This window comes from Dendropsophus ebraccatus, chromosome 9, assembly GCF_027789765.1.
Source record: "Dendropsophus ebraccatus isolate aDenEbr1 chromosome 9, aDenEbr1.pat, whole genome shotgun sequence".
NCBI classification, from domain to species: domain Eukaryota; kingdom Metazoa; phylum Chordata; class Amphibia; order Anura; family Hylidae; genus Dendropsophus; species Dendropsophus ebraccatus.
Window position 1 is genome coordinate 1897305 of NC_091462.1, and position 20211 is coordinate 1917515.

Below are 20211 nucleotides of genomic sequence, written 5' to 3' on the forward strand. Positions count from 1 at the left end.
CCCCCCCATAATAATGACGTCCCCCCTGCTTTCCTGTATATATTTGGGTAGTTATAGTCCCCCATAATAATGACGTCCCCCTGCTTTCCTGTATATATTGGGGTAGTTTATAGTCCCCCATAATAATGACGTCCCCCTGCTTTCCTGTATATATTGGGGTAGTTATAGCCACCCCCCATAATAATGACTTCCCCACTGCTTTCCTGTATATATTGGGTAGTTATAGGCCCCCATAATAATGACGTCCCCCTGCTTTCCTGTATATATTGGGGTAGTTATAGTCCCCCATAATAATGACTTCCCCCTGCTTTCCTGTATATATTGGGTAGTTATAGCCCCCCCCCCCCATAATAATGACATCACTCTGCTTTCCTGTATGTATTTGGGTAGTTATAGTCCCCCATAATAATGACGTCCCCCTGCTTTCCTGTATATATTGGGTAGTTATAGTCCCCCATAATAATGACTTCCCCCTGCTTTCCTGTATATATTGGGGTATAGCCCCCCCCCCATAATAATGACGTCCCCCTGCTTTCCTGTATATATTTGGGTAGTTATAGTACCCCATAATAATGACTCCCCCTGCTTTCCTGTATATATTGGGTAGTTATAGTCCCCCATAATAATGACTCCCCCCTGCTTTCCTGTATATATTGGGTAGTTATAGTCCCCCCCCCATAATAATGAGGTCACTCTGCTTTCCTGTATATATTGGGTAGTTATAGTCCCCCATAATAATGACGTCCCCCTGCTTTCCTATATATATTTGGGTAGTTATAGTCCCCCATAATAATGACGTCCCCCTGCTTTCCTGTATATATTGGGTAGTTATAGTCCCCCATAATAATGACTCCCCCTGCTTTCCTGTATATATTGGGTAGTTATAGTCCCCCATAATAATGACGTCCCACTGCTTTCCTGTATATATTGGGGTAGTTATAGTCCCCCATAATAATGACTTCCCCCTGCTTTCCTGTATATATTGGGTAGTTATAGCCCCCCCCCCCCCCCCCCCATAATAATGACGTCCCCCTGCTTTCCTGTATATATTTGGGTAGTTATAGTCCCCCATAATAATGACTTCCCCCTGCTTTCCTGTATATATTTGGGTAGTTATAGTCCCCCATAATAATGACTTCCCCCCTGCTTTCCTGTATATATTGGGGTATAGCCCCCCCCCCATAATAATGAGGTCACTCTGCTTTCCTGTATATATTGGGTAGTTATAGTCCCCCATAATAATGACTTCCCCCTGCTTTCCTGTATATATTGGGTAGTTATAGTCCCCCATAATAATGACTTCCCCCTGCTTTCCTGTATATATTGGGGTATAGCCCCCCCCCCATAATAATGACGTCCCCCTGCTTTCCTGTATATATTTGGGTAGTTATAGTCCCCCATAATAATGACTTCCCCCTGCTTTCCTGTATATATTGGGTAGTTATAGCCCCCCCCCCCCATAATAATGAGGTCACTCTGCTTTCCTGTATATATTTGGGTAGTTATAGTCCCCCCATAATAATGACGTCCCCCTGCTTTCCTGTATATTTGGGTAGTTATAGTCCCCCATAATAATGACGTCCCCCTGCTTTCCTGTATATATTGGGTAGTTATAGTCCCCCATAATAATGACTTCCCCCTGCTTTCCTGTATATATTGGGGTATAGCCCCCCCCCCATAATAATGACGTCCCCCTGCTTTCCTGTATATATTGGGTAGTTATAGCCCCCCCCCCCCCATAATAATGACGTCCCCCTGCTTTCCTGTATATATTGGGTAGTTATAGTCCCCCCCCCCATAATAATGACGTCCCCCTGCTTTCCTGTATATATTTGGGTAGTTATAGTCCCCCATAATAATCACGTCCCCCTGCTTTCCTGTATATATTGGGTAGTTATAGTCCCCCATAATAATGACGTCCCCCTGCTTTCCTGTATGTATTTGGGTAGTTATAGTCCCCCATAATAATGACTTCCCCCTGCTTTCCTGTATATATTTGGGTAGTTATAGTCCCCCCATAATAATGACTTCCCCCTGCTTTCCTGTATATATTTGGGTAGTTATAGTCCCCCATAATAATGACTTCCCCCTGCTTTCCTGTATATATTTGGGTAGTTATAGTCCCCCATAATAATGACTTCCCCCTGCTTTCCTGTATATATTTGGGTAGTTATAGTCCCCCATAATAATGACATCCCCCTGCTTTCCTGTATATATTGGGTAGTTATAGTCCCCCATAATAATGACGTCCCCCTGCTTTCCTGTATATATTGGGTAGTTATAGTCCCCCATAATAATGACGTCCTCCTGCTTTCCTGTATATATTGGGTAGTTATAGCCCCCCCCCCCCCCCCATAATAATGACTTCCCCCTGCTTTCCTGTATATATTGGGGTAGTTATAGTCCCCCATAATAATGACTTCCCCCTGCTTTCCTGTATATATTGGGTAGTTATAGTCCCCCCCATAATAATGACTTCCCCCTGCTTTCCTGTATATATTTGGGTAGTTATAGTCCCCCATAATAATGACGTCCCCCTGCTTTCCTGTATATATTGGGTAGTTATAGTCCCCCATAATAATGACGTCCCCCTGCTTTCCTGTATATATTGGGGTAGTTATAGTCCCCCATAATAATGACTCCCCCCTGCTTTCCTGTATATATTGGGTAGTTAAAGTCCCCCATAATAATGACTTCCCCCTGCTTTCCTGTATATATTTGGGTAGTTATAGTCCCCCCCCCCCCATAATAATGACTTCCCCCTGCTTTCCTGTATATATTTGGGTAGTTATAGTCCCCCATAATAATGACGTCCCCCTGCTTTCCTGTATATATTTGGGTAGTTATAGTCCCCCATAATAATGACTTCCCCCTGCTTTCCTGTATATATTTGGGGTAGTTATAGTCCCCCATAATAATGACTTCCTCCTGCTTTCCTGTATATATTATGGTAGTTATAGCCCCCCCCCCCCCCCCCATAATAATGACTTCCCCCTGCTTTCCTGTATATATTTGGGTAGTTATAGTCCCCCCCCCCCCCATAATAATGACTTCCCCCTGCTTTCCTGTATATATTTGGGTAGTTATAGTCCCCCATAATAATGACGTCCCCCTGCTTTCCTGTATATATTGGGTAGTTATAGCCCCCCCCCCATAATAATGACTTCCCCCTGCTTTCCTGTATATATTGGGTAGTTATAGTCCCCCATAATAATGACTTCCCCCTGCTTTCCTGTATATATTGGGTAGTTATAGTCCCCCATAATAATGACGTCCCCCTGCTTTCCTGTATATATTATGGTAGTTATAGTCCCCCATAATAATGACGTCCCCCTGCTTTCCTGTATATATTTGGGTAGTTATAGTCCCCCATAATAATGACGTCCCCCTGCTTCGCTGCCGCATCTATTTGTCTTATAAGAAGATTTTCTGATTCTTCCATTATACTTGGAGGTTTATAACTCACTCCTATAAGAATTTTATTATTCTTCGTCCCTCCCCTTATTTCTACCCAAAGAGACTCCACATTATCATCACATATATCCTCCTGCAGAATAGGCTTAAGGCAGGATGTAACATATAGGCAGACCCCTCCCCCTTTCTTATTTTTACGGTCATTTCTGAATAGACTATAACCCTGGATATTAACCGCCCAGTCATAGGTCTCGTCCAGCCAGGTCTCGCTTATCCCCACTATATCATATTTCTCTTCCACCATTATGAGTTCTAATTCCTCAGCTTTATTAGTGAGGCTTCGAGCATTAGTATACATACATTATATATGTTTGTCCATATTCCCTTTCCTCTTGTCACTAGTGACTGTTCTAACCAGGGGCGTAGCTAGGGTTTCAGCCTAGGGGGGGGTGAGTCTGAGTGGGCCCCCAACCAACCTTACCCATAGGGAACCTCAGCAGGTGACAAGGCTTTGTGAATAATAAAGGGAATATTCTTCTACATTACTCCTAGTGGATAAAGAGCAGAGTAAGAGGCTTCTGTACAATTCACATATAGAACCACAGAAGATTAGAAAACTATAGCTGCCTTCTTCCACAGACAGCGCCCCTCTTGTCCTCAGTTTGTGTGTGGTATTAGACTGAAGTGAACAGTGCCAAGCTGTGATACCACACACAACCTAAGAGCAGGGGTGGCGCTGTTTTGGAAGAAAGCAACTATGTTTTTTTTTCTTAATTCTGGAGAACCCTTTTAACCAGATTATCTTTGCCTAAAAATAATAGTGGTATAGTAATACGTTTTTAGGCATTAAGGCTATGTTCACACTACGTATGAGTCCGGATGCATTTCGTACGCCGCCGTACATGTGCGGCTGAAACTACGGGCATGGGAAAAATCGACATGCGCCGGTAGTACAGTTCTGCTTCCCTAGCTTGTTTCGAAGCGATCTGAGGCAGGTCATTTACTTGGAAATCTTCGCCCAGCCCCGTAAACCACACAGAACCTTTTGGATCGAAAAATCAAGTTCAATTTGGCTGAAATAAGTACTGCGTACGGGACGCATGGAAATCCACGGCCGTGAGTTGGAACATTTCCGTCCTCAAACAATGGTCTTGTTCATTTTTCACGGCGGTGCATTGTGCGGCCGTATATCGTATACTTTAAAGCGAACGCATCAACCTCAAAACTACGTGCAGAAACATACGCAGTGAACATAGCCTCGAAGGGGTGAGCCGGTTGTGATCATACATGTACAATCCAAGATATGTGATGAGCTGCTAGATATCCAATTCCTTCCTATCTACCCACCCCTCCATCTATCTACCCACCCCTCCATCTATCTACCCACCATCTATCTACCCACCCCTCCATCTATCTACCCACCCCTCCATCTATCTACCCACCATCTATCTACCCACCCATCATCTATCTACCCACCCACCATCTATCTACCCACCCATCATCTATCTACCCACCCATCTATCTACCCACCCATCTATCTATCTACCCACCCATCTATCTATCTACCCACCCATCTATCTACCCACCCATCTATCTACCCACCCATCTATCTACCCACCCATCTATCTACCCACCCATCTATCTACCCACCCATCTATCTACCCACCCATCTATCTACCCACCCATCTATCTACCCACCCATCTATCTACCCACCCATCTATCTACCCACCCATCTATCTACCCACCCATCATCTATCTACCCACCCATCATCTATCTACCCACCCATCATCTATCTACCCACCCATCATCTATCTACCCACCCATCATCTATCTATCCACCCATCATCTATCTATCCACCCATCTATCTATGGCTGCATTCCCACGTTCCGTGATCCTAACGGATCACGGATGTGGAATGCATGTACCGGAGACCCCCGCGCCCGGACAGCCTCTGTAATTAGATGCTGGGAGCGGGGGAGACTGTATTCATAAGCGCCGCGCTGTAGTAACAGCACCGCGCGGCTGATTCATTACAGCGCGGCGCTTATGAAAACAGTCTCCCCCGCTCCCAGCATCTAATTACAGAGGCTGTCTGGGCGTGGGGGGTCTCCGGTACATGCATTCCACGTCGGATCACGGAACGTGGGAATGCAGCCTAACTCTCCACCTATCTCCCCTCTCTCCATCTATCACATTACAGGAGGAGATATAAGAGGACAATGATCACATGTCCTTCATGCACCAGCATCTTCTCAGCCCCGCCCCCTCATGACATCACCACAGGTCCTTCATCCACAAGAATCCTCTCCAGTTCTCAGCCCCGCCCCCTTATGACGTCACCACAGGTCCTCCCTAATCCCTCTGCAGGCTGTCTGACAGCATTAAGCCTCTGAGACCTCAGTGGGCCCCTACCATTGTGGGCCCAGGAGCCACTGCACCCCCCAAATTTCGCTTATGGTTCTATCCCCTCCCGCCGCTCCACCCCCAGTTCCATAATCTAGGCCCAGCTCTCCATCTACTCTGTCTTCACTTACTATATTGTAGTTGCCCTCCCCCTGGTCTCCTCCAACCTCTTAGCCATCTTCTCCCCCAGCACGGCTGCACCCTCCCCATTGAGATGCAACCCGTCCCTACCGTACAGCCTGTAACCGACCGAGAAGTCGGCCCAGTTCTCCATGAACCCAAACCCCTCTATCCTACACCAGCTCTTGAGCCACTTACTTACCTCCCTAATCTCCCGCTGTCTCTCAGGTGTGGCTCGTGGTACAGGTAATATTTCGGAGAATATCACCTTGGAGGTCCTCGTTTTAAGCTTCCTGCCTAAGTCCCTGAAATAGTTTTTAAGGACCCGCCACCTACCTCTAACTTTATCATTGGTGCCAATGTGCACCATGACTGCTGGGTCATCGCCAGCCCCTCCCAGTAATCTGTCAGCCCGATCCGCGATGTGACGAACTCGAGCGCCAGGAAGGCAACACACTGTTCAACAATCCCGGTCTTTGTGACAGATTGCCCTGTCTGTCCCCCTAATAATTGAGTCCCCCACTACCAGTACCTGCCTGGCCTGCCCTGAACTCCTGTTTCCCACCTTACTGGAGCAGACACCCCCCTGGCTGTCAGTGTCCTGCTGCAGCAATGCCCCCCTGAATAAACATCCCCCTCATCCGCCAATTTGGCAAACTTGTTGGGGTGTGCCAGATCAGGACTGGCACAATGGTATATACCCTCTTCCCTCTACCCCGTTTTCTAACTGTGACCCAACTAGCTGCCCTCCCCCCCCCATACATCTCCCACAATGGTATATACCCTCACTCCCCCCCATACATCTCCCACAATGGTATATACCCTCACTCCCCCCCATACATCTCCCACAATGATATATACCATCACCCCCCCATACATCTCCCACAATGATATATACCCTCACCCCCCCCCATACATCTCCCACAATGATATATACCCTCACCCCCCCCCCATACATCTCCCACAATGGTATATACCCTCACTCCCCCCCATACATCTCCCACAATGGTATATACCCTCACTCCCCCCCCATACATCTCCCACAATGATATATACCATCACCCCCCCATACATCTCCCACAATGATATATACCATCACCCCCCCATACATCTCCCACAATGATATATACCATCACCCCCCCCCATACATCTCCCACAATGGTATATACCCTCACTCCCCCCCATACATCTCCCAGAATGGTATATACCCTCCCCCCCCATACATCTCCCACAATGATATATACCCTCCCCCCCCATACATCTCCCACAATGATATATACCCTCCCCCCCCCATACATCTCCCACAATGGTATATACCCTCCCCCCCCCATACATCTCCCACAATGGTATATACCCTCCCCCCCCATACATCTCCCACAATGGTATATACCCTCCCCCCCCATACATCTCCCACAATGGTATATACCCTCCCCCCCCATACATCTCCCACAATGGTATATACCCTCCCCCCCCATACATCTCCCACAATGCCCTCCCCCCCCCCATACATCTCCCACAATGGTATAGACCCCCCCCCCATACATCTCCCAAAATGGTATATACCCTCACTCCCCCCCATACATCTCCCACAATGATATATACCCTCACCCCCCATACATCTCCCACAATGGTATATACCCTCACCCCCCCATACATCTCCCACAATGGTATATACCCTCACCCCCCCATACATCTCCCACAATGGTATATACCCTCACTCCCCCCCATACATCTCCCACAATGATATATACCCTCCCCCCCCCATACATCTCCCACAATGGTATATACCCTCACCCCCCCATACATCTCCCACAATGGTATATACCCTCACCCCCCCATACATCTCCCACAATGGTATATACCCTCACTCCCCCCCATACATCTCCCACAATGATATATACCCTCCCCCCCCCCATACATCTCCCACAATGGTATAGACCCTCCCCCCCCCATACATCTCCCACAATGGTATAGACCCTCCCCCCCCCCATACATCTCCCACAATGGTATAGACCCTCCCCCCCATACATCTCCCACAATGGTATATACCCTCACCCCCCCCCATACATCTCCCACAATGGTATATACCCTCACCCCCCCCCATACATCTCCCACAATGGTATATACCCTCACTCCCCCCCATACATCTCCCACAATGATATATACCCTCCCCCCCCCATACATCTCCCACAATGGTATATACCCTCGATCGGTTGATCAAGGATTGTATACATAGCACAAGATGTACATTGGGCCGCATTGTCAAACATGGCGCTCATTTTTATGGGGATATTATGTATAAAGAAAGAAAAAACAAACAAGCAACAAACGCAAACAATGTGTTCAAAAGCAAGTAAACAATTTGTTTTCCTCTTAAACTTCCCGATTCTAAAGTCCCAGGGGGCAGATATCACTCAGTAACAGGTATGTTATATACTCCTTCCCAGAATATTAAAGTCCCAGGGGACAGATATCACTCAGTAACAGGTATGTTATATACTCCTTCCCAGAATACTAAAGTCCCAGGGGACAGATATCACTCAGTAACAGGTATGTTATATACTCCTTCCCAGAATATTAAAGTCCCACACTTGAGACAAAAACTTGCACGCTCCAAAACTCGCACACAAATACAATATAAAAGCACGTAGCTTGCAGAGAGTTGTTTCTGGCTCCTGTGTTGGAAGAGACTGACAGGCTTCACACAGATGTAATTTATCAACTCTTAATTGGCAATCAATCCCCCTGACCATCTACCTGTGTAACCTCCAGCAAGCTTGTGTGTATACAGGCTATAGTAATGTGTCCCATGTATGGTGTGTGTGTGTGTGTGTGTGTGTGTGTATGTATGTGTATGGTGTGTGTGTATATAGGGTGGATATGTATGGTGTGTGTGTATATAGGGTGGATATGTATGGTGTGTGTGTATATAGGGTGGATATGTATGGTGTGTGTGTATATAGGGTGGATATGTATGGTGTGTGTGTGTATATAGGGTGGATATGTATGGTGTGTGTGTGTGTGTGTGTGTGTATATAGGGTGGATATGTATGGTGTGTGTGTGTGTGTATATAGGGTGGATATGTATGGTGTGTGTGTATATAGGGTGGATATGTATGGTGTGTGTGTGTGTGTATATAGGGTGGATATGTATGGTGTGTGTGTGTGTGTGTGTGTGTGTGTGTATATATATACAGTGGATATGTATGGTGTGTGTGTGTGTATATATACAGTGGATATGTATGGTGTGTGTGTGTATATAGGGTGGATATGTATGGTGTGTGTGTGTGTGTGTGTGTGTGTGTGTGTATATAGGGTGGATATGTATGGTGTGTGTGTGTGTGTGTGTGTGTGTGTATAGGGTGGATATGTATGGTGTGTGTGTGTGTGTGTGTATAGGGTGGATATGTATGGTGTGTGTGTGTATATAGGGTGGATATGTATGGTGTGTGTGTATATAGGGTGGATATGTATGGTGTGTGTGTATATAGGGTGGATATGTATGGTGTGTGTGTATATAGGGTGGATATGTATGGTGTGTGTGTATATAGGGTGGATATGTATGGTGTGTGTGTGTATAGGGTGGATATGTATGGTGTGTGTGTATATAGGGTGGATATGTATGGTGTGTGTGTATATAGGGTGGATATGTATGGTGTGTGTGTATATAGGGTGGATATGTATGGTGTGTGTGTGTATATTGGGTGGATATGTATGGTGTGTGTGTATATAGGGTGGATATGTATGGTGTGTGTGTATATAGGGTGGATATGTATGGTGTGTGTGTATATAGGGTGGATATGTATGGTGTGTGTGTATATAGGGTGGATATGTATGGTGTGTGTGTATATAGGGTGGATATGTATGGTGTGTGTGTGTGTGTGTGTGTGTATATAGGGTGGATATGTATGGTGTGTGTGTATATAGGGTGGATATGTATGGTGTGTGTGTGTGTGTGTATATAGGGTGGATATGTATGGTGTGTGTGTGTATATAGGGTGGATATGTATGGTGTGTGTGTGTATATAGGGTGGATATGTATGGTGTGTGTGTATATAGGGTGGATATGTATGGTGTGTGTGTGTGTATAGGGTGGATATGTATGGTGTGTGTGTGTATATAGGGTGGATATGTATGGTGTGTGTGTATATAGGGTGGATATGTATGGTGTGTGTGTATATAGGGTGGATATGTATGGTGTGTGTGTATATAGGGTGGATATGTATGGTGTGTGTGTATATAGGGTGGATATGTATGGTGTGTGTGTGTGTGTATATAGGGTGGATATGTATGGTGTGTGTGTGTGTATATAGGGTGGATATGTATGGTGTGTGTGTATATAGGGTGGATATGTATGGTGTGTGTGTATATAGGGTGGATATGTATGGTGTGTGTATATAGGGTGGATATGTATGGTGTGTGTGTATATTGGGTGGATATGTATGGTGTGTGTGTATATAGGGTGGATATGTATGGTGTGTGTGTATATAGGGTGGATATGTATGGTGTGTGTGTATATTGGGTGGATATGTATGGTGTGTGTGTGTATATAGGGTGGATATGTATGGTGTGTGTGTATATAGGGTGGATATGTATGGTGTGTGTGTATATAGGGTGGATATGTATGGTGTGTGTGTATATTGGGTGGATATGTATGGTGTGTGTGTATATAGGGTGGATATGTATGGTGTGTGTGTGTGTGTGTGTATATAGGGTGGATATGTATGGTGTGTGTGTGTATATAGGGTGGATATGTATGGTGTGTGTGTATATAGGGTGGATATGTATGGTGTGTGTGTATATTGGGTGGATATGTATGGTGTGTGTGTATATAGGGTGGATATGTATGGTGTGTGTGTATATTGGGTGGATATGTATGGTGTGTGTGTATATAGGGTGGATATGTATGGTGTGTGTGTATATAGGGTGGATATGTATGGTGTGTGTGTATATAGGGTGGATATGTATGGTGTGTGTGTATATAGGGTGGATATGTATGGGCTCAGTATAGCATCAGCTGCCTCCCCCGGACCCCATCATCACCACATCCCAGGGGCGGATTCTGTCCTGTACCTCCTTATACAGCTGCTTCAGAACCTCAATCTCATCCGTCAGACTTTCCAACTTAGATTCATTGTCAACTTTGTGCAGATAAATGTCGTCCAGATCCTGAGGGGCCGAAGAGAAGGAAGATGACGGGGCAAATAATGTCAGCACTTATACCACTGCTACTAATACCCCCTCCAGTAATGTCTCCTCCTCCTCCTCCTCCAGTAATGTCTCCTCCTCCTCCAGTAATGTCTCCTCCCCCTCCAGTAATGTCTCCTCCTCCTCCAGTAATGTCTCCTCCCCCTCCAGTAATGTCTCCTCCTCCCCCTCCAGTAATGTCTCCTCCCCCTCCAGTAATGTCTCCTCCTCCCCCTCCAGTAATGTCTCCTCCCCCTCCAGTAATGTCTCCTCCTCCCCCTCCAGTAATGTCTCCTCCCCCTCCAGTAATGTCTCCTCCTCCTCCTCCTCCAGTAATGTCTCCTCCTCCTCCAGTAATGTCTCCTCCTCCCCCTCCAGTAATGTCTCCTCCCCCTCCAGTAATGTCTCCTCCTCCCCCTCCAGTAATGTCTCCTCCTCCCCCTCCAGTAATGTCTCCTCCCCCTCCAGTAATGTCTCCTCCCCCTCCAGTAATGTCTCCTCCTCCTCCTCCTCCAGTAATGTCTCCTCCCCCTCCAGTAATGTCTCCTCCTCCTCCAGTAATGTCTCCTCCCCCTCCAGTAATTTCTCCTCCCCCTCCTCCTCCAGTAATGTCTCCTCCCCCTCCAGTAATGTCTCCTCCCCCTCCAGTAATGTCTCCTCCTCCAGTAATGTCTCCTCCCCCTCCAGTAATGTCTCCCCCCCCTCCAGTAATGTCTCCCCCTCCAGTAATGTCTCCTCCCCCTCCAGTAATGTCTCCCCCTCCAGTAATGTCTCCTCCTCCTCCTCCAGTAATGTCTCCTCCTCCTCCTCCAGTAATGTCTCCTCCTCCTCCAGTAATGTCTCCTCCTCCAGTAATGCCTCCTCCTCCTCCTCCAGTAATATCTCCGTCTCCTCCAGTAATGTCTCCGTCTCCTCCTCCTCCAGTAATGTCTCCGTCTCCTCCTCCTCCAGTAATGTCTCCTTCTCCTCTTCCTCCAGTAATGTCTCCTTCTCCTCCTCCTCCAGTAATGTCTCCTTCTCCTCCTCCTCCAGTAATGTCTCCGTCTCCTCCTCCTCCAGTAATGTCTCCTTCTCCTCTTCCTCCAGTAATGTCTCCTTCTCCTCCTCCTCCAGTAATGTCTGTCTCCTCCTCCTCCAGTAATGTCTCCTTCTCCTCTTCCTCCAGTAATGTCTCCTTCTCCTCCTCCTCCAGTAATGTCTCCTCCTCCTCCAGTAATGTCTCCTTCTCCTCTTCCTCCAGTAATGTCTCCTTCTCCTCCTCCTCCAGTAATGTCTCCTCCTCCTCCTCCTCCAGTAATGTCTCCTTCTCTTCCTCCTCCAGTAATGTCTCCTTCTCTTCCTCCTCCAGTAATGTCTCCTTCTCCTCCTCCTCCAGTAATGTCTCCTCCTCCTCCAGTAATGTCTCCTTCTCCTCTTCCTCCAGTAATGTCTCCTTCTCCTCCTCCTCCAGTAATGTCTCTGTCTCCTCCTCCTCCAGTAATGTCTCCGTCTCCTCCTCCTCCAGTAATGTCTCCTTCTCCTCCTCCTCCAGTAATGTCTCCTTCTCCTCCTCCTCCAGTAATGTCTCCTCCTCCTCCAGTAATGTCTCCGTCTCCTCCTCCTCCAGTAAGTCTCCGTCTCCTCCTCCTCCAGTAATGTCTCCTCCCCCTCCAGTAATGTCTCCTTCTCCTCTTCCTCCAGTAATGTCTCCTTCTCCTCCTCCTCCAGTAATGTCTCCTTCTCCTCTTCCTCCAGTAATGTCTCCTTCTCCTCCTCCTCCAGTAATGTCTCCGTCTCCTCCTCCTCCAGTAATGTCTCCTTCTCCTCTTCCTCCAGTAATGTCTCCTTCTCCTCCTCCTCCAGTAATGTCTCCGTCTCCTCCTCCTCCAGTAATGTCTCCTCCTCCTCCAGTAATGTCTCCGTCTCCTCCTCCTCCAGTAATGTCTCCTTCTCCTCCTCCAGTAATGTCTCCTTCTCCTCTTCCTCCAGTAATGTCTCCTTCTCCTCTTCCTCCAGTAATGTCTCCTTCTCCTCCTCCTCCAGTAATGTCTCCTCCTCCTCCAGTAATGTCTCCTTCTCCTCTTCCTCCAGTAATGTCTCCTTCTCCTCCTCCTCCAGTAATGTCTCCTCCTCCTCCTCCTCCAGTAATGTCTCCTTCTCCTCTTCCTCCAGTAATGTCTCCTTCTCCTCCTCCTCCAGTAATGTCTCCTTCTCTTCCTCCTCCAGTAATGTCTCCTCCTCCTCCTCCTCCAGTAATGTCTCCTTCTCCTCCTCCTCCAGTAATGTCTCCGTCTCCTCCTCCTCCAGTAATGTCTCCTCCTCCTCCAGTAATGTCTCCGTCTCCTCCTCCTCCAGTAATGTCTCCGTCTCCTCCTCCTCCAGTAATGTCTCCTTCTCCTCCTCCTCCAGTAATGTCTCCTTCTCCTCCTCCTCCAGTAATGTCTCCGTCTCCTCCTCCTCCAGTAATGTCTCCTCCTCCTCCAGTAATGTCTCCGTCTCCTCCTCCTCCAGTAATGTAATTTTACCACTGCTGTTCTCAGTATTATCTATAGATATTAATGGCACAGCGCCCCCATGTGTTGTCCGCTGATAACGCGCTCTGCACCCCTCACACCATTTACCTTCTTTGTCAGCACAAAATCATTTTCTAGTTGATTCCGTCTATTGATTTCATCTTCGTATCTGCAGAGAAATCACAGAAAGGGTATATTCAGACGAACGGGCTCGCAGCGAGATTCTCGCTGCGAGCCCGGCAGGTCCTGGCAGTTCCCATACACTACATACTTACTGCGGTCTAAACGACCGCAGCGAGTATGTAATTCTGCCGCCCTTAACCCATTCTGCTCCCGCCCGGCTCCCCCGCTGTAAGCAGCATACTTTACCTGTCCTTGCTGCACGGGTCCGGCGTCCTGCTCTCCCGTCCGGCCAATCAGTAGCTGCAGCTGGGCAACACACTAATTGGCCGGACGGGAGAGCAGGACGCCGGACCCGTGCAGCAAGGACAGGTAAAGTATGCTGCTTACAGCGGGGGAGCCGGGCGGGAGCAGAAGGGGTTAAGGGCGGCAGAATTACATACTCGCTGCGGTCGTTTAGACCACAGCAAGTATGTAGTGTATGGGAACTGCCCGGACCTGCGGGGCTCGCAGCGAGATTCTCGCTGCGAGCCCGTCCGTGTGAATATACCTAAAGAGAATAATACTGAGGCCACGTAATCCCGACAACCAAAGTAATCTACAAAACCCCTGTGCCTGCCCCACTGTCCTATGCCTGCTCCTCCTCCCCTGTGCCTTCTCCTCCTCCCCTGTGCCTGCTCCTCCTCCTCTGCACCTGCTCCCCTGTGCCTGCTCCTCCTCCCCTTTTCCTGCTCCTCCTCCTCTGCACCTGCTCCCCTGTGCCTGCTCCTCCTCCCCTTTTCCTGCTCCTCCTCCTCTGCACCTGCTCCCCTGTGCCTGCTCCTCCTCTGTACCTGCACCTCCTCCTGTGCTCCTTATTTGCCATGCCTGTTTCTCGCCCCTGTACCTGCTCCTCCTCCTCCTGCGCCTCTTTTCCTGTGCCTGCTCCTCCTCCCCTACTTCTCTTTTGCAAAGCCTGTTCCACCTTTCCCATGCCTGCTCCTTCTCTGGGTCCTTTTTCCCTGTTCCTGCTCCTTCTTCCCTGTGCCAGCTCCTCCTCCCCTTTCCCCGTACCTGCTTTTTCGCCCCTGCTCCTCCCCCCTCGTGCTTGCTTCTCCTCCCCTGTGCCTGCTCCCCCCGTTGCCTGCTTCTCCTCCCTTGTGCCTGCTCCTCCTTCCTCGTGCTTGCTTCTCCTCTCCTGTGCTCATCTCTCCCCATGCCTGCTCATCCTTCCCCGTGCCTGCTCCTTCTTCTCTGTCCCTGCTCCTTCTCCCCTGCTCCTCCATCCCTGTGCCTGCTCCTCCTTCCCATGCCTGCTTCTCCTCCCCTACCTGCTCCTTCTTCTCTGTTCCTGCTCCTCTTCCCCTGTGCCTGCTCCTCCTCCCACTATGCCTGATACTTCTCCGTTGTGTTTGCGTCTCCTTCCCTGCTCCTTCCCTCATGCCTGCTTCTTCTCCTCTGCTTCTCCTTCCCTGCTCCTCCCCTGTGCCTGCTCATCTTTCACCACTTCTCCTATGCCATGCCTGCTCCTCCTCTTCTGCTCCTCCGCCCCCGTATCTGCTCCTCCTCCATCCCTGTGCCTGCTCCTCCTTCCCTGTGCGTGCTCCTCCTCCTTCCCCATGCCTGCTCCTTCTTCCTGTGCCTACTTCTCTTCCCCTACTCCTGCTTCTCCTCTACTCCTCTTACTTTGTGCGTGCTCCTCCTCCTCTGTTCTTCCACCCCTGTGCGTGCTCCTCTTTCTCTGTTCCTGCTCCTCCTCTTTTTTCCGTGCCTGCTCCTTCTTCTCCCTGCTTGCTCCTCCTTCCTCGTGCCTGCTACTCCTCCTCCATGCCTTCTCCTACTTCTTCTTTGCTCCTCTTCCCCCGTGCCTGTTCCTCCTCCCCCCGTGCCTGCTTCTCCTCCTCCCCTATGGGGGGTGCTGTACCTGCTCTTAAGCTCCTCCACCACGGCCTGCATGTTGTGCAGCTCCGCCTGCAGCTTGTCCTTCTCATGTAGGAGGCCATCAATCTGCTGCTTTAGGTGATTGCTGGAGATCAATGTGATCTGCTCTATGTTCGATTTATACTCGTCCTTCTCCTTCAGGAGGCGCAGCTGAGTCTTCAGGATCTTGTTCTGTCTCTCCAGGTCCCGGACCTGTCGGTGAGCAGAGGATCATGTGACACGTTAGAATTACACGACTACACAGGGGCTCTTTGTAGTCTGTTACCATGGAGACGCTGGAAGAAGCTATGACATTCCTGCTGACCCCTGTTCCTGGTGGATGGGGCAGCCGCGCACACATTCCCCATCTAGGGCTGAACCTCGTAGAGCGCAGTTATAATAATGTGTATTTGTATAGCACCAACAGATTCCGCAGCGTGTCTATACGTGGTGTGTGCCTGTGTGGGCGTTTGAACAGTCACTTGCCAGATGGTGATGATGTATGACGCCACTGCTGTGGTGGTTGGTCGGGATATAGCTCAGCCTGTAGTTGTACTGTTGTGACGCCAGTGCCAGGTGGGCACACAGGTATGGGGGCACACCTGCTTTTAGTTTAGGGAGGTTGGCTATACCCTTACCCCTGTGGTCGGTGACCTGCCATGCTGTGAGGGGTTCCCTTGGGTCCTTATCACGGTGGTCCAGAGTGGAGTTGTGACCCACCCGGAATATTGGTACCACCACCCACAGACAGGGGAGATGACTCAAGGATGGAGCAGCAGCTGTGTAGGTGTCGGAGCAATAATCACTGAGTCCTGTTACCATAAATAAATCTCCTTTACTGTGAGAATACTTTATACAACAGCTGATCATAGACTGTGGACGTGACAGAACAGAATCTGTGCCGTAGAATAGAAGAGCTGAGCTGACTTGGTTGTGCGCTGAGAAGCAGAGTGAGCTGAGAACAGTAGAGAGGAGTTTGTGCTGAGAGTTCAGAGTAGTGAGAGGAATTTGTAGTGAGAGCCCCAACCCAGGGTAGAAGTGTGCTCTGCCGGAACTTTAGAAGAAATAGAATACTGAAGACTTGAACGTAGAAGTATACTTGTGCCCTTCTTTTGACCTTATCTGTTGTGTACCACCTGTTGCCCTACAGTGTCGGGTGACCTGTCCCATGAGGGTGACACAAGCCCCAGACCTTGTTACCTGAGTTGAGCAGAGTGGTCAGGATTTCCTGGTTACACCCACGCTGAGAGATAGTACGTAGGCTTCTAGCAACTTTGCTCTATCCGGATCAGTTCCTCTTTTTTCAGGATACTGTCCTGCACTTTTAGACGTGTTCTCGGAGTGGGTTGGGGTGATCTCTGACTTGACCTCTCCTGCGTAGCTTAACACTGCATAGTGTGTAGAAGTGCTTCTTTCAAGAAAATGGTGTCTGCGTCTCCCATGTGCGTCTGTTCATTACCACCAACTACATTAGACACTGACTAGAAATACAGCAAAGACCAACTTGTCTTGCGTCCTCTCTCCACCAAGACTTAGGTAAGACTCTGTGTGTGTGTGCGGGTGTGTACATCCTCTTCCCTTGTGATGACTTCCTACAAGAGGTGTTATGTCCCCTGTGAGTGGTAGAGAAAAAAGTATAAAGAGAAAGGAGCCTAAGGATAGATAGAGAAGAAAAGAGAGCTCTCATTGGTGCACAGATCATAACAAACAATAACCCCTATTTACTACAGCTGTGCAATATACAGTTAGTTACATACAGAAGTAACATCTTGTGGTAAAACTTAGGTACTACTTCATTACCACAGTTACTTGAAATACAGACTTTTGCGAGGGGTGTAAAATACTAGTAACACAGTGGTGGGACACCACAAGTTTAGGGGATGATTTAAGCCTGAAGAGAGAAGTCTATAGGGGATGCTGGAAGCTGTGAGTGTTGGGAAGGAGTCTAAGGTCTTTGGGTAGGGCGTTCCAGAGTACTGGTGCAGCACGAGAGAAGTCCTAGAGGGAGAGGTTCTGATTATGAAGGATATTGGTGTAAGATCATTAGCAGAACGTAGAGCGCAGGAAGGATGGTAGGTGGAGATGAAGGAGGAGATGTATAGAGGGGCAGAGTGTAGAGTGCGGGAAGGATGGTAGGTGGAGATGAAGGAGGAGATGTATAGAGGGGCAGAGTGTAGAGTGCGGGAAGGATGGTAGGTGTGGTGCCCACTGGGATGTTATCGGTGGTATGATGCAGCTCAGCCAGTGATGGTTCTGTTGTGATGCCAGTGCTAGTACAGCACACAGGTGGGATGTTGGTACCTGCTTTTATGTCATGGCTGACTGTACGGCTCCCCAATGGTCGGTAACCTGCTGGGCTGTGATTGGTCCCTTGGGTTCCTGTCACGTTAGTCCTGAGTGGCAATTGACCCACCCGGACTATTGGTACCTCCACCCACAGAAAGGGGAAAATGACCCAAGGTGTGCGGCTAGTGTGTACAGGTGCTGGTTCTGATGCAAGGTTGACTTAGCCCCAGTGAAATAAATAGAACAGCTTTACTGTGCAGTCTCTTGAACAAAGAAAACTTTGGCAGCATATAACTTTTCTGAACACAGGCTTTAAAATGTCACTGCATCTGTGCTGAGAGATACGTATAAGTGCTGATATAAGAGGTAGTTGTAGCGGTGCTTGGATAGTTTTGAGTTGAGTAGTGAAGAGAAGAGGAGTTTGTCAACGGAGTCCCAACCCAATGTAGTAATGTGCTCTGCTAAAACTTGAGAATAGAATACTTGAGACTTGAGAGAGAGAGATACTTGTGCCTGTGTTTAGACTGTTTTCTGAACACCTTCTGCCCTACAGTGTCGAGTTACTTGTCCTACTAGGGTGACACAAGCCCCAGTCGTGGTTACCTGGGTTAAGCTAAGTGTCCGAGCCTTCCCGGTTTTACCTGCACTGCGAGATAAAATACTTAGACCTTCTTTATGGTAGCTTTGTTCAATACAGGTCAGTTCCTCTGTAGCTTAGTATACTGTCCTGCACTTTGTATAGTGGTTCTCTGCGTGGGCTGGGTCCATACCCGACTTGTCCTCCTTGTAGTGTCTAGCACTGCATAGTGCATATATATAGACTTAGGGCTCTATTCCACCGAACGATTATCGTTCAGATTATCGTTAAATCGTTTGAATCTAAACAATAATCGTTCGGTTGAAATGCAGTTAACGATTAACGACCGAACGAGAAATCGTTGATCGCTTTATAAGACCTGGACCTGTTTTTATCGTTGCTCGTTCGCAAATCGTTCGCATTGAAGAAGACATCGGTCGTTCGCAATAGATATGAATGCAATAGCGAAGAAATAGCGAAGAAAAAACTATCGCAATTACGATCATAAGTAACGATTATCGTTCCATGGAAATGAGTGAACGTTTTCAGGTCTTTTGCAATAGCGGTCGTTTGAGATCATTAATCGTTAACGATTATGCAAACGATAATCGTCCGGTGGAATAGATCCTAAGGAAACTGAGTGTCTCTGGTTGCTTCATACACGTGTGTCTCAGACTCGCTAACACAACAGGACTTAATGGGCAACCAGTTCAGTGACCGGCACAGGGGGGAGACATCAGTATAACTGCTGGAGAGGAAGATGAGCCTGTCTGCTGCATTCAGGATAGACTGGGGAGGAAGATGAGCCTGTCTGCTGCATTCAGGATAGACTGGGGAGGAAGATGAGCCTGTCTGCTGTATTCAGGATAGACTGGAGAGGAAGATGAGCCTGTCTGCTGTATTCAGGATAGACTGCAGAGGAAGATGAGCCTGTCTGCTGTATTCAGGATAGACTGGAGAGGAAGATGAGCCTGGCTGCTGTATTCAGGATAGACTGGAGAGGAAGATGAGCCTGTCTGCTGTATTCAGGATAGACTGGAGAGGAAGATGAGCCTGTCTGCTGTATTCAGGATAGACTGGAGAGGAAGATGAGCCTGGCTGCTGTATTCAGGATAGACTGGAGAGGAAGATGAGCCTGTCTGCTGTATTCAGGATAGACTGGAGAGGAAGATGAGCCTGTCTGCTGTATTCAGGATAGACTGGAGAGGAAGATGAGCCTGTCTGCTGTATTCAGGATAGACTGGAGAGGAAGATGAGCCTGTCTGCTGTATTCAGGATAGACTGGAGAGGAAGATGAGCCTGTCTGCTGTATTCAGGATAGACTGGAGAGGAAGATGAGCCTGTCTGCTGTATTCAGGATAGACTGGAGAGGAAGATGAGCCTGTCTGCTGTATTCAGGATAGACTGGAGAGGAAGATGAGCCTGTCTGCTGTATTCAGGATAGACTGGAGAGGAAGATGAGCCTGTCTGCTGTATTCAGGATAGACTGGAGAGGAAGATGAGCCTGTCTGCTGTATTCAGGATAGACTGGAGAGGAAGATGAGCCTGTCTGCTGCATTTAGAATAGACTAGAAAAGGGGAGAGTTTAGAGAAAGGAAGACCGATTAGTAGGGAGTTACAGTAGTCAGGAAGACAGTCAGAGTCTGAGCGGTGTCAGTGGTGAGAAATGGGCGGATTCTGGAGACGTGTGAGATGTAGGTGACAGGAGCT

At 48.3% G+C, this 20211-nt stretch overlaps 1 protein-coding gene across 3 annotated transcripts in view; it reads right to left on the minus strand.

Moving 5' to 3' along the window:
* LOC138800550 (intermediate filament protein ON3-like) overlaps window positions 1–20211 on the minus strand; it is a 145280-nt gene that overhangs the window by 72581 nt on the left and 52488 nt on the right. For all 3 annotated transcript variants that reach the window (XM_069982306.1, XM_069982308.1, XM_069982307.1), the window contains exons 2-4: window positions 15643–15851; window positions 13728–13788; window positions 11014–11109 (exon numbers count right to left, since the gene is read on the minus strand). In XM_069982306.1, the coding sequence (XP_069838407.1) occupies window positions 11014–11109; window positions 13728–13788; window positions 15643–15851 (366 nt within the window). The remainder of the gene's footprint in view (window positions 1–11013; window positions 11110–13727; window positions 13789–15642; window positions 15852–20211) is intronic.